This window comes from Mytilus trossulus, chromosome 2 (assembly GCF_036588685.1).
Source record: "Mytilus trossulus isolate FHL-02 chromosome 2, PNRI_Mtr1.1.1.hap1, whole genome shotgun sequence".
Taxonomy (NCBI): domain Eukaryota; kingdom Metazoa; phylum Mollusca; class Bivalvia; order Mytilida; family Mytilidae; genus Mytilus; species Mytilus trossulus.
The window spans coordinates 11,257,288-11,272,571 of NC_086374.1; the positions used below are offsets into that span (position 1 = coordinate 11,257,288).

The window sequence follows — 15,284 nt, forward strand, 5'->3', positions numbered from 1 at the left end:
ACTGGCTATGGTATTGTCCCTGTAGTAATGTTTCTTCTTTAACTGATCTTTTTTTAATTGGTTTCTTTTCATCTGTGCAATTATACTGTGAACTTATTTCATCTTTACTTTTGTAGCTGTTATATAAATTGATATAAAACGAAGTCAAATTTATCTTAAAATATCATTTATTGTAAATAATTCATTAAAATAATTCTTTAATCATTTAAAGCAATAAATCAAATAAATATTATAGAAATAACATATCACATTTATTAGTCTTTCAGTTAAATATTGTTTACAACATAATATCACTTCGGGTCAGACAACATATTTAAGGTTTAACAAATTTTTTACAAGTTGAATTATAAGAGAATGTTTTTAACATGTTCAATAAGTATTATTGGCACAAAATGAGAAAGATTAATACATATTTGTTTAAAGCACTACAATTGAAATCCACATTTACTATACACAAAATGTTAAATTAATAGCATGAAATCATATCTGGGGTACTAAGTTTATATGGATTTTGAGATAAACATTAACCAGAAGTTGAAATGTTCAACATAGTAAAATTTCTTATAGTCTTGTTTGCAGAATCTGAGGAAACAACATAATCATACATCAAGGACAATTTAATTTCTCTCTGATTCAAGAAAACTGGTATCAATAAAATAAAATTAAAGAATCACAATATCTTGACAATCAAAGTCCTATTTCTCTGCAAAACACATCAAAAATGTCATCAAAGCAAGCCTGAATATCATACTCCTTGCAATGACTATGAAAATCATAAAATCAATGCATATAGATTTTCCCTTTTTGAGGAAAAACAGAGTACATGTAAGTTTCATTTAAATCATTTTGATATGATCCCTATGCTCTTTGTTTGTAAGTTAATTACACATTATAGCTATTAACATTTGATTTCCCCAAGATCATATATTAAGTTTATTCAGCAGTATGATGTTCAGCAGTAATAAATGTATATCACAGAAATCAAAATATATCTATAAAACATTCTGTATATAAACTATGAAACACATGTAATCATGAGCAGTCACTCTGTGACAAATGTAACAGATTTCAAGTACAGACATTACACATTATAAAAATAAACAAAAGGTTGCAATTTATGTACTTGCACTAGTTATACTCCTATTGTAATTCAGAGTATAAAAAAAACAAGCAGAAAGGCTTCTCACCAAAGAAATGAATGACGAACATAATCAAATTATTTATACACACAGAATAATAGTCGACAATATATTTCAAAGGCATTTAATTATAGAAATATAAAATAGCTCTGTGGATAAACATGCATGATGCTACCATTTATCAAATTAAATTGTTTATTATTTTCACAATTTCTAAAAGAAGTATTATTTCTTATAATTATGTAAATTCTACAATAAATCAATCTAAGTAAACTCAAGTTACTGTATAAAAAAAATCTAAAATCTTGCAATGAAAGTCCCTGAACTCTGGAGTTACAAACATTGAAAACCTAAAAAATCAAAATGGAACTTTTATCAATCCCCACATAATTATTTGGAGAATATCAATCCAAGTTACTGAAGTTAGTGCACTATTTGTGAAAAACAGCCTTAAATGTTATTTAAACTCTGGAACAACAAACCAGAAAATAAAAAAAAAATAAATAAAAAGAAAGTTTCTTTTTCATCAATCCACAAATTAAAGTGAAGTTTGAAGGAAATGGATAGTTGACGAAGTGCACAATTTGTGAAAAATTGCCTTGATTTTAAGGGTCTAAGTTCAGTAACTCTGAAATAAAATAGCCAATAACAAAAAAATTACAAGTGAGTGTTTTCATCCATCAATTCTAATGTTATGTTAAATTTATGGGAAAATTGGGAGAGGCATATTTGAGTTTATTCATATGAATTGTTGTCACACAGACATACATCATATGGACAAACATTGGCATACCATAATACATCCCGTCTTTTATGCTCATATATTTAAACTTATCAGCATCACACAGTTAACCAAATATGAAGTCATTTTTCAGAAGTACTTTAAATATTCTTGGGCAAACTGACAAATAGACCAACACGAAAATTGCAAAAAAGACAATTAAGGAATAAAACAATTTCTTTGATAAACATTCTTTCATTATACATAAAAGAAAATCACAAGTAATTTATGGACGGACATCTGAAAACAAATCTAACCAAGACATAAGGGTATGACATTCTATAATAATTAAATAGGCTTTCACAATTTCATTGATCAACAAAAACACTACATTAAAAAATAACAATATTATAGACAGAAAATATATAAAAAAAACATATTTTTTCCAGAAAACTTGACTATACCATCAAAATATAAAACTTAAGCATGATAAAAAGAGTGTTTTAATACAACTTTACCATGGCACAGTTTTCTTTTTAGTCAGAACAGTGTCAGAAAGTAAACAAGAATGTGTCCATAGTACACGGATGCCCCACTCCCATTATCATTTTCTATGTTCAGTGGATCGTGAAATTGGAATAAAAAATCTAACTTGGCATTTAAAATAGAAAGATCAGAACCTTAGGAACATGTGTACTAAGTTGATTGGATTTCAACTAAATCAAAAACTACCTTGACCAAAACATTTAACCTGAAACTTGCACTATCATTTTCTATGTTCAGTGAACTGTAAAATTGGGTTCAAAAGTCTAATTTGGCAATTAAATTAAAAAGATCACATCATAGGGAACATGTGTACTAAGTTGGAAGTTGATTGGACTTCAACTTCATTAAAAACTACCTTGAACAAAAACTATAACCAGAACAGACGGACAGAAAGACGGACGAATGGAAGGAAGGACGAAGGGAGGGATGAACGAACTAATGGACACACAGACCAGAAAATATAATGCCCCTCTACTATCACAGGTGGGGCATATTGTAGGTGGGGCATAAAAATCTGATCGAAATTAATAGGCATAGCATTTAAAAAGATATCTTTCAAATTCAGGAAGACAATTTGATAAATAAAATATGAGGTGCAATATGGTATATGATACTTGCTGGACTCCTAATAAACCAGTCATTCTTTAAAGAATGAGTCTAAGTACAAATGGCAGACATTTTGAGCACACAGATGAATGAAACAACTGACAAAAAGGTCGCCCAACCATGCTTCTCTTAGCAGGGGAATAATAAAGATAACACCATGACTTTATAAGACCTTTTAAAAAAGATAACCAAAATTCTTAAAAAAATGAAGATTTTTTATTTTCAAATTTGATTACAAATTAATCTTTCCATCACCTAATGATTTTTTGTGCACCCTTTCCCAAAAACCAAACAAATTGCAGTATTTCAAATTGATACAATGAATAAAAATGTTAAAATAAATTCTGCAAATAAAAATATCTTTACAAGGATATTATTTCTGGAAATTCAACACATAAACAGTTTCAATCCTCAATACATTTCTCTCAAGTTTACAGTTTCAATCCTCAATACATTTCTCTCAAGTTTACAAAGTTTTCTATTACATTAAACAGTTTCAAACTTTCAATCCTCAATACATTTCTCTTAATTTTACAAAGTTTTCTATTACATATCTGTAAAAAGTGTACACATGGAGAAAGTATTGGATATAAACTGACAAAATCTTTACAATATCTTGTAGAGTGGTTGACTTTAAAGGAGGTTAAGGATTTGGTTATTAAACTTCAGAGATGGAAAAACATGTGAATTAACTATCATTAAACATGATCAATTATGTTTCTTTTTAAAGAAAATCAATGATGTGAAAAATTATTTATCATTTCTTGTAAGTTTTGTAATATTCTGAAAATAGAAAGGTAATCAAATAAAGTCTTTTCTATGCATTACAAGTTTTGCAATTACCTGTTACATTATTTGAGAAATTGTCCACATAAAAGAAAGGATTTTTTATGCATGTGTAAGAAACTTACTCTTCAATATTTACTCAGGAAAGTTAGATTAATATATCTCTTATTATATTCTAATGTAAGGAAATGAATGAGATAAAGTTTTAGTGTACATATATAATGCAAAAAAATCAAATAAAAATTAATTTACAATCAGTTTAAAAGTAAATTGGAGTATCAAAAAATGACTGAATTTCTTCCTACTTCATATTGAACTGTAAATTTCTTTATACAATAAAACTATCCGAGTTATCTCCCCTTAATCAAGATTTTAAAATTTAAATCATTCACGCTTAGTGTATTATACTGTATTTGTTGTTGCTAGTATAAGAAAGCCTGACAATAAATAGTATTCCTGTATACACATGCAAGGTTTTACAATTTGGTTTTGATTGGTCCCTGTATTATATACAAAAAAAGAAAAATTTGCTTGATATCATAACTAATGAAGTTTTTAAACATTCTAAGAGGCACTTTTGAAAAAATGTTAATATAAGCCAAGCCTTTTGTCCCAGATTAGGTGGAGAGTTGGGAACCCTTTAAATTTTTAACCCACCACATTCTGTATCTTTTAGCTTAATTATCATAAAGTACAAGCATCACCCAAAATGACTTTTAGCTAGTTAATTGATAAAAACAAAATACTCTTTACTGTTTCAATATCTTTTTTGGCAACTGTTGTGCTCTATAGTAATTGTATATATGTTCTAACCATGTTCAAAATCAAATAGTCAACTTTCACCATTTTACAGAATTTACTGTCATTTCATGGCTGTCAAAAACATAAAAGAGTATATTTCTAATTGAAGAAACACATTTTTTGGTTAAAATACATACATAGTTTCGAATGTATTGGCCCCCACTCATTAAATTGTTTTTTGCTTATGATATTTAAATAATAATCTGTACCTATCATTTGCTGTTATTTCTGACTCAAGAGAGTAAACAACTGTCATACTACCTTTATCAGTAATATTTCATTCAAATTTGATGTCTAGTTGTACTATTTGATATGACGTCTAATTGTACTACAAAATGTATTTGATTTGAAGTTATTCCTTATCACTGATTTTTTACAAATATACAAGATGATGCATTTTATAATAGCAATATCTTCTTTTTCTAATTCAATAACTATAATAAATTAATTTCTCCTTTTATCCATCCATTATTGGTACATCTTGTGCATATATTTGTTCATACTACTACATTTACTATTCCTCTACAAATTAATCTCAGCAATAAACACCTAGGTACAAGCTATGCAGCTAAATGTCTTAATCTCTCATTCAGATCTTTTTCTCTTTGTAATAATGTCTGAGAGTGCTTTCTGTAGGCTTCAAATTCCTGCAAAATAAAAATATAAGTGTTAAACTTGCATTATAAACAAAGTCTTAAGGTAAATTCCTGCAAAAAAAAATATAAGTGTTAAACTTGCATTATAAACAAAGTCTTAAGGTAAATTCCTGCAAAATAAAAATATAAGTGTTAAACTTGCATTATAAACAAAGTCTTAAGGTAAATTCCTGCAAAATAAAAATATAAGTGTTAAACTTGAATTATAAACAAAGTACAAAGGTATTGTGAAAGTAGTTATATTTGTCAGTATCAATTTTCGGGGTGTGAGAAAAATTGACATGATCCTGGGTTCTTGAATTCATGGATTTTAGTTTTTGAAAGAAATAAAATTGGGTAAAAAATATTGTAGCCGTCTGTAAAAAATAAATTGTGGAAACAAGAAAAACTGTGAGGTACTGACTTCTGCTACATGTATCTGTTGATACCCCCTCCGAAATATTAAGGTAAAACAGAATTTGACGAGTGATGAATCTCAAAATCCATTGCCCGATAAAGCTGAATTTCAGTAATCTTTGTTAAGTTAAATTTCTGAGAAAAATGTGACGAAAGTTTTCAACTTGGCTATCATGTGTAAAATGATACAAGTTTTTGGTAAACAGGAAGTTTTCGAGTGGTGTTTCTCAAAACACATCACACAGTATAGCTGACTTATATAGACCCTGAAACCAAAATTCAGAACTCCTTGTCAAATAGTTCCTGAGAAAAATGGGACGAAAAAATTTCAACTTGGCTATCATGTGTAAAATGATACAAGTGTTCAGTAAAAACAGGAAGTTGATGAGTGATGAATGTACAAAGGCATCACACAGTATAACTGAATTATATAAAACCTGAAAACAAATTTCAGAAATCCTTGTTAAGTACTTCCTGAGAAAAATGTGACGAAAATATTCATGGGATGGACGGACTGATGGATTAAACACTGGATGGATTGACAGACAGAGGTAAAACAGTATACTCCCACTTTTTAAAGCAGTGGTATAATAATCATATATTGTCTTATGATAATTTGTGGGACATTGTAAAATAACGTGTTTTTTTCTCTTACTCCTTTCATTACTAAAATATATATATCTTGCATTCCCGCATCGAAATTTGCTGATTTAATTGAAAATCTAGACCTATTGTGTTCTGCTATTGAATAACCAAGATGAAGTACCTCCCACAATACCTTACTTTTGGAAATTTTAAAATGGAAGAACAGTAGCAATATATATTACTTACTTTGACAACTTCTGTATATTTATGACCAGCATCGGACGCCTCTTCTCTCAGTCGTCTCACTTGAAGGTTGGCATTAACTGCTGTTGCCTCTCTTCTGCAAGGGCAATTTGAAATATAAATTCATAAAACAATAACAACAAAAACAGTCTCTTGAAAGCCATAACACAATAGGAAACATCATGAGTCACTGTAAGGGAGACAACTTCAAGGAAGTCAATAATTGACTATGTTCACATCATATTAATATAAAGATAATAAATCTTCTTTAATATACTTTAGGACCACAATGAAAATATTTATAGCAAATAAAAGAGATTGACTTGATTTTTCTTTCATCTCATAGTCACAGTCAAGCTGTCACTGTCTGTTATAACATATTGACTGTATTTTCACTAGAAGATTCAACTTACTCAAATTTTTCTTCCATTGTTTGAACAGCTTTCTCCATGTCTTCAATCCTTTTTTGTAATTTCTTATTCTCTGTTTGTTCTCTCTGAACATAGATTTTATATATATATATTAGTATGACCATTACAAAATAAATGGGGAATGTGTCAATAGGACACAGATGATGCCCCTAATTGTATTATACATGTATATAAAGTTGTAAATGGACATAACTCAGAAACTTTGAAAGTGATGCTACTCATATTTGAGTTTTGTGTTAAAAAGCATTAGAGTGGGGTGCGCATATTTGCCGTTTTATAATTTTGAGTTGTAAATACTTCAAAAGATGGCTGAAATGGAAGAAATATGCCGGTAACTAAGATTTTTATAACAAATATGATTTTTTTTAAACTACGACAAAATTGCAGCACTTACCGCAAAGGACTGAAAAACCGATAACGATTTTGGGCCAATTTTCTTAATGAATAACAATATTTCAAAGTTGTATTTCTTAGTAAATCTTTGACTGATTGCCCTAAATTTCAGTTCTGTACACCTTTAAAATGTCTGCTATTGCCATCTATAATAAATTGATTTGAAAAATGCCACTTGTGGGGCTATGCATATAACCGTACAATTTAACATTAGATGAATGGGAAATGGTTTTGTGCAGGAGAAAAGTATGCAATTAACCGAATTATGCTATTAAGCAGTATGCAATTAAGTGGAATCTACTGTACATGTATTTAGTTTAAGCAAACTTAAATAAGACAATGGAAACGAAAAATCCTGCATATTTTCTATTTGTAAAGGGGCATAACTCTAGAACTGTAAAAGTGATGCCACTAAATATTTTTTGGTAATAAGCATTGTGCATAAGTTTCATAACATTTAGTTGAGGCAAACGAAAGTAGAGAATGGAAAAGAAAAATATAGCAATGTTTCCATTTGTAAAGGGAAATAACCCTAAAAAGGTGGAAGTGACACCTCCAAAATTCAAACTTGATCTGATTTTTGTGGTCATAAGTATTCCATATAAGTTTCATAACATTGGCTAAACTAAAGATAATGTCAGGATCGAAAAATTTGTAAAGGGGCATAATTCTAGAAAAGTAAAAGTGATGCCACCAAAATTCAAACTTGATTTGTGCGATTGTATCAGTGACACATACCAAACATTTTTCTTCAAATATAATGCATGGTACTTATATGAATGCTTATCAATTTTATACCTGTACTATCTTTCCTCTCTGCATAGCAAGATCTAACAATTCATCCTTTTCCTTGGTTAGTTGCTGTATTCTATGTTGAGACTCCACATCTAAGGATTTTCTACCTTCAATCTGATTCTGTAGTTTGTAATTAGCACCTTAAATAAAATTAATCAGCTTCAATTTATATCTTTCTTTTATTTCTATATCTGAAATACTGTATTAGGTATATCAAGATCTGTTTACCTTATGTTTTTTATAAAATGAAAAGATATATTTCTTTTCCTTAATTTTACCATAATTTTTAATATTTTCATAATTAAAAAAAAAATAGGAGAAGTTGTTTGTCTATTTGACTTTTTCTTTTTGGCCATGGTGTCAGTTTATTTTCCACAAGTATGAGTTTGAATGTCCCTTAGGCATCTTGCACCTCTCTTTTGGTCAATTCTGTATAAAAGAACATTCTCAAATTTACAGAAATATGACAAATCTGAAAAAGTTCATCCCGGTAAGCTTATCATCAAGTGTTAAATACCCTTTAATCTTTCCTCTGAATCTTGTAACTTGCTCTGTAACATTTTAACTTCAGTTCTGTAGTTTTCATTCACAGTTTTTATCTCATTCCGTAAACCATCTTCTTTACCTTTCATATCTTGTTGTAGCTGTCTGATAATTAAAGGGCACAAATATTTAGAAAATATGACTATGATGACTTTTCTATATTTTGAACATACATTATGGTTTAAAAGATAACCAAGCACATTACTATAAAAATAAAGATTTTGATTTTTTTCATTTTATATAAGTTTGATCTCAATTCAAGTAAAAAAAAATTGTGACTTTGTGCATCTCTCAATTCATACCAGTCTTCAGTTGTCTTATTTTGAAGTAATCAGAAAAATTTATGTTCGGATAAGCAAACTGCTGCAAAGTGTAGGAGAATATATAAGATAAAGTAAGTTAGCTTACCTGTTTTCAACTTCATAAACATTTGTATTTGGGATTTTCTCTCAAATATACATGTACCTATCTAATATCTATTATGTGTAAAAAGAAACATGTGAAGTAAACCAAGTCCATCAAAATATACATGCTTATGTAAATTTTATAATAATAAAAAGAAAATGAGACAAACAAGTGCTAAAGATGTCAAATGAGGTTGAACTATTGACCAGCAAGCTCATAATACATTATAGATTTAGTGGGGAAACAAACTCAAAAAGACTGCTATATATAATATCAAAACATACATGAGTATTTCAAACTAGACAAAAGTCACTACATTTATTAATATACATGCACATATTGACTTCAATTTTTCATTACCTGTGCTTTTGTTCCAGCATATTATACTGCTCTTTAAAACTTGATAATTTTCTTTCCATTTCTGCAATTTGTTTGTCTTTTTCCAAAACAGCACCTGAAAATATTCTTTCATTTTCTTCCCTGAGACGAGAATTTTCTATTCGTAATTCTTGATTTGAACGTTTGTATTCATCCTTTATCTTAATTAGTTCTTGATGATTAGAAGCCAAGTCATCAAATCTTGCATTTAATATGTTATATTTTCTGATTTCACCATCCAACATTTCCTGTGCATTTTCTCTGAAGTCCATCATTTCTTTGTTAATTTTATCCAAAGTTTGTGATTTTCTTGACACATCATCCGCTCTTTGTTTTAATATCATTATGAGTTGTGACTGTTCATCTATACGAGATCGTAACATAGCAGTTTCTGTCTTGTCATCTTCTGACAAAGATTTCAACTTGCTCAGATTTCTCTGCATATCTGACATGTCCTGAAATGAATGAATTGTTTATTACCAATACATGTAACATTTATGCAAAATACATACATTTATGATTGAAGATTCAAACAAACTGTTATGGCAAAGCTATACATTAAATATTATTGACCTATCATAAATGATTCCTGTTTTAATAAAACTGACCTAATCCCAATTTGAACATGACACTAAAGTTGCATGAACAATAGACCATGACTGAGAAAGCAGGTTTTTTACCATTAGTATTAGATTAAAGTGACCTAAACACAAATTTCAACAAAATCTTGACAACCAGCTGCTTCACCTGAAATGGCATATACTGTACATGTAGTCCAACTGTGGCTGAAAAACAAGTCGCAAGGCCTTTGTTTATATGACTTATTTGTAAAAATGTTTCATTTTAGATAACAGACATAGAATTTGCATGCAGTTAACTGAAAACAAAACACACAAAATCTTAAGAACAAACAGTACATGTATATGTACATTTACATTACATCGTACATATAAAAATATTTAACTTCATTATGTTCATCAAAAAGCATGGTTACAAAACATATTTGTTACATGTATACATATGCTTCATACAGCAATTATTTGGTTAAGTGTAAAATCATAACCAAAAGATAAATCAATACTCACAGTAAATTTTCCATAACAAGATTTTGTCTGTCAATCAAAAGCAATACAAACCGTAGTAAAACAAAATCTGGTTAAATGTATATATTTTTTGAACTCCTGCACTTCATGTACATTTGAAAGTGGTCATTATAAACATGTAGGCATGATACATTGTAATGATAAAGGCTAGAAACTTTATATACTTTTGCTTACAAAGTTTAGTCACAGTACAAGAAATCTGAAATGTATTTATGTACATGTATGTATACAATTTAAGGTTTAGAAATAAGATCCAGATGAAAACAAAATATATGAAGTAATATAATATTTTATAATTATAAGATTTAATATAATAGTTATATAAAACACATGTTATGTTAGGCTCTGATCCTGTCAATAACGTTATAGCATTAGTTTGGTATTAGTTTTCTGCTTTGCTTTTTCCAATCATATTGTGTTGTAAAATATGCCCTTTATGAGTTCTTGATTAGATTAATAAAATTCTTATCTTATCTATCTTATCTTATACGTAGGCCCCTAGTACTACTACAGGACGATTGAAACTTCATTCTCATTCCTGCAGCATACAATTATTCCATAATTAACTGATAAATGGATTTATTAGCCTGAATGTCAAATAAATATCTCAGGAAAATCAGACATAAAGGGTTTGGCACAGACTGTCAATGTAAATTATGTCCATTAGGACTACATGTACAGTACATGTATATTGTATCAGACATACAGGGTTTGGCACAGACGCTCAAATTTTTCAGTCTAGGGCTGGGCAACAGTCATAAAACAGGGGGTTTTGCCAACCCTGCTTGGGTTCCTATAAAATATTAACGTCATAATAAAACATATCTGTTACACTGCTACATTTTTTAACCACGGAAAAGGAATAGTTGTTTAAAAGATGTCAACAGTTAAAGCATCACCAATTCTCAGGAAAGTGTCGCAAATAGCAGGGAGTTCTATGGGTTCTGTTGTAAAAAGATGCACCCTAAGGCCTAACATGATTTTGAAAAAATTAACTTGGGAAGACTAATAGACATTTGAAATTGATATTGTACACTGATACATGTACATGTACATCCTGTTTTCACACTTAAATATTCGACTTTCGCATATCACGGTTTAAGAATTCCCAGATCAAGAAAGGTTCCATCCCAAAATCCTGAGCTTAAAAACACCCGATCCCAGAGTCCTGATAAAGGTCCTATCCCCCCTCTGCCAATGGCAATGATACCCACTGCAATAGTCCGAGATTACTGTGACGTTGAAGAGCTGTTTTGCCAGACAAGCTGGGGCTGTGGGACGTCAGAGGTCGTCCCATATCAAAAAGTGGATATTTGCCCACCCAGGTAGGTGAAACTTACATAAATGAAGAGATAAATGAAAAATGAACAGATTGATGGCCAATTTATATAATTCCAAGGCTGTCAGTCGGCACCAGAAGCAACGAAGCAGCGCATCTATTTTTTGTAGGGCAAATATCCACTTTTTGATATGGGACAAGCTCTGACGTCCCATGGCCCCAGCTTGTCTGGCAAAACAGCCGTTCGACGTCAGAGTAATCTCGGACTACCACTGCAAATATAATATTAATCTGACTTGGTCCCAGATGAAAACAGTATTCTATTTAAAAGTTTATCACTATCATTACATACAAACAAATATTTTACCAAACATAAACACTACACTTTTATTTATTTTGTTTTTTTCACCTTGTTACTGTCAGAAACCATTTCTCTAATTTCTTTAGGATTCCTTGTGTTTGATGCCATGTCTTGTCCTAGTAAAATACTAGAAAAATTCTCATATAGAAAGGTTGTTTGGTGAGCAAGAGATGATTCCATAATTAAAATTAAGCAACATATTCCACTTTTCTGTTAAAAACAAGTACGAAATAAAAACGGCGAAACGGCTACCACAGAAACATGACGCCGGAAATGCCAGATATTTTTACGACAAACAGTTACGATTTGATAAATGATAATATTGAAAAAAGTTATGTAATTGCAGCAGGATATACATACAATACTATTTTTTACCTAACCAATTAAATCATGTTATTTTTTTTTTAAGTTCACCTACATAAATATTACGACACTGCATGGGAGGTTACTCCATCTGCTTTCGTTTTCGGAAAAAGAAAGTCAGAGATGTTTTTTTGGTAAAAACTGGGGCCAATAGGGATCAATTGAGTAAAAGTGGGACCAATATTGACAGCCCCAGGTAAAAATCACGAACTCAAATTATGAGCAGAACAAAATGAAATATTGACAGAAGAATATATTTTTTTCATATGATTATGAAAAATTTACACTTTACAGTAATTTTTGGCTAAAAAATATTAAAATCAATCAAATAACACTTATTAAGCAATACTTTATTGACAGTGTCTACACGTTCCTGCATGTGGGGATGTGTAGACAAATTGGCCCTTGTAGGCTACGCCGATCCGCATTTGATTTTATGACAGGCACTTTAGTCTTTAGTCTTTAGTAAGTGTCCCAAATGACACTGTAAACACTTGCGTACGTTTCCTCTTTTGTAGTTTCTTCACATACATCATGTATGTAATGTTCACTCATGTAATTAATTGAAATAGTGGCTGCTGCATAAAAATTTTTGACTTAATTTAGATTTGGAATTATAGTGTTTTTTACTGTATAGTGTCTTTGAATCTACCAGACTCCGTCAAATAATTTTTCAGATGGCACAATATCTCATTTCGATTGTCTCTATTAATGTCTTCTTCATCGATTCCTAGTAAGGTGTCTAAATCCATATGTATATTTCCTGTTATAAAGTAAATAGATGTTCTCGTCCTCTCTCTAGCCTCCTCATAGTTAGAACAATGTAAAAGGTAGTGTTCTACAGTTTCTGGCTCTCCACAGGAACAGTTTTTGTCTGTTGATGGTATGATTTTGGATTTATAATCATTTAGATCACAATAACCTGTTCTCAAACTAGTAATAATTGAAAACGACCATTTGGATGGTAAATCTTTTGGAATTTTTTTACAAACTTTTTAATGATAGTTATAATAATTTCTGCCATGTTGACTTGATTCCCATTGGTTCTGCCATTTTCTTAAAACACTTTCTCTTGCTGCACGTTTTATATCCTGCCTGGTTACTTCTGATGGTTCTTCTATTTTTTCAGCTTCTTTAGCTCCTTTTTTGGCCAGTGAATCAGCAATGTCATTTCCTTGGATATCAGCATGACCAGGTGTCCATTCAAAATTTAATGGAATTTCATTCATCTTTAATACTTTCATGTTTTTCTTAATTTCTCTTATGACTTTGATGTAATTTTCTGATTTCCAGTTTAAAGTTAAAATTCCAATGGAGGTCTGACTATCTGAAAAAAAGTGTAATTGAGTCTGTGTTTTGTCTTTTTTCTGATATTAAAAAGTGGTCAACAACAAGTTTAATGGCGATCAGTTCTCCGAGTAGTATTAATCCTTTCTTGGATACAGCTTTACTAATTTCAATTTGTGGTTGATTATTTGATGGAAAAATGACAGCACCTGCTCCTACAGGGACAGGACTACCAAGACAGGACCCATCAGTAAATGCTATACATGAATTTGCTGGAATGCTGGAAGATGACTTAGTTTTTCCATTATTATGTGTTTTCCAACATTTTTTTGGTCTGTTGATCTTGATTTGGAATTTCCAAGGTTTTTCCAATAATCTGGAGGAGATTTATATCTTTGTAACCCATTAAACTGAAATTCTGCTTCTATACCATTTACATCAACACCTGTACATACCTTCATGTCTTCTGCCTGAAGAATCATTTTTCCCACTGGAGATACATATTTTTCAGGGATGTCAATTGTTTTCCAATCATCCAGGATTTGTTTTATTGGAATAGAGATATCATATGAGTTAATTTTTGCAAGTGTACGAGTTGCAATTTCTTCTCTACGCAGATGTATTGGTAGGATTCCAGAAACTACTTCCAAAGTCTCTACACTTGATGTTGGGGTAACATTAAGGCATATAGCTAATCCCTTTCGTTGAATTTTGTTCAGTTTGTCTGTTATATTGGTTTCACAGGTCAGCCAAACACTACTTGCATATTCTAGGGTGGAAAGGACAATACTTTGGTAAATTTGAAGTAGAATTTTTGTAGAGACTTTTGCAACTCCTTTCATCCTTTGATCATTCTAAGTAGGCTAATTGCTTTATGTGCCTTTTGTTCCACATTTTCGATGTGTTTGAGAAATGATAGTTTTTCATCTCACGTGACTCCTAATATTTTTGGATTACAGTTATATTTAAGCAATTTACCTTCTAGTTGTAAATTCATTTTCTTTATTGGACCATTCCTTGAAAATATACAATATTCTGTTTTCTCAATACTCAAATTAATTTTCCATTTTTTGGTCCAATCCTGGATTATGTTAAGATCCTTTTGTACCAGTTTCTCCATGTCATTCAAGTTCTTTCCATTTATCCATACAGTACCATCATCAGCAAATTTACACTTTTTACATGATAGGTTAGCAAAAATGTCTTTGATAAAGATATTAAAAAGAAGTGGAGCTATAACTGATCCTTGTGGGAGACCTATTTTGGTTTCAGCTACGGTTACATGGAAATGTAACAATAATAAAAATATTATTGTTACATTGGAGACTAATTGCCGGAATGCATTGTTGGGTAAAGAACCGATTAATTACGAATGTAACAATAATTATTGAGGCTACGGTTACATGGCGTTATTGTTACATGAAAAACAGCAATGTACGATGGGGCTATAGTAATACATGAATATGT

The 15,284-nt window shown here is 30.4% G+C and overlaps 2 protein-coding genes across 4 annotated transcripts in view; one reads left to right on the forward strand and one right to left on the reverse strand.

The window, feature by feature from the left end:
• Positions 1-235: 235 nt before the first annotated feature.
• Positions 236-12,464, reverse strand: LOC134706476 (coiled-coil domain-containing protein 89-like). Of its 2 annotated transcripts, XM_063565445.1 has the most exons (8): positions 12,216-12,456; positions 10,510-10,536; positions 9,407-9,879; positions 8,616-8,746; positions 8,102-8,238; positions 6,893-6,975; positions 6,483-6,576; positions 236-5,246 (listed from the first exon to the last, which is right to left on the reverse strand). In XM_063565445.1, exons 1-8 carry the CDS (start codon positions 12,345-12,347, stop codon positions 5,160-5,162), a joined length of 1,164 nt encoding a protein of 387 aa, XP_063421515.1. In that variant the 5' UTR covers positions 12,348-12,456; the 3' UTR covers positions 236-5,159. The 2 variants fall into 2 exon arrangements, with proteins under 2 accessions (XP_063421515.1, XP_063421516.1); XM_063565446.1 differs by lacking the exon at positions 10,510-10,536 and having other exon boundaries at positions 237-5,246; positions 12,216-12,464.
• Positions 12,465-12,565: 101 nt separating this feature from the next.
• The window catches only part of LOC134706477 (GATOR2 complex protein MIOS-like), a 33,177-nt gene continuing 30,458 nt past the window's right edge, over positions 12,566-15,284 (forward strand). Inside the window, exon 1 of one of the 2 annotated variants that reach the window (XM_063565447.1) lies at positions 12,566-12,664. In XM_063565447.1, coding sequence (XP_063421517.1) covers positions 12,605-12,664 — 60 coding nt within the window. In that variant the 5' untranslated portion in view covers positions 12,566-12,604. Of the gene's footprint in view, positions 12,727-15,284 lie in introns of both variants that reach the window. The other variant, XM_063565448.1, reaches the window with a different exon arrangement.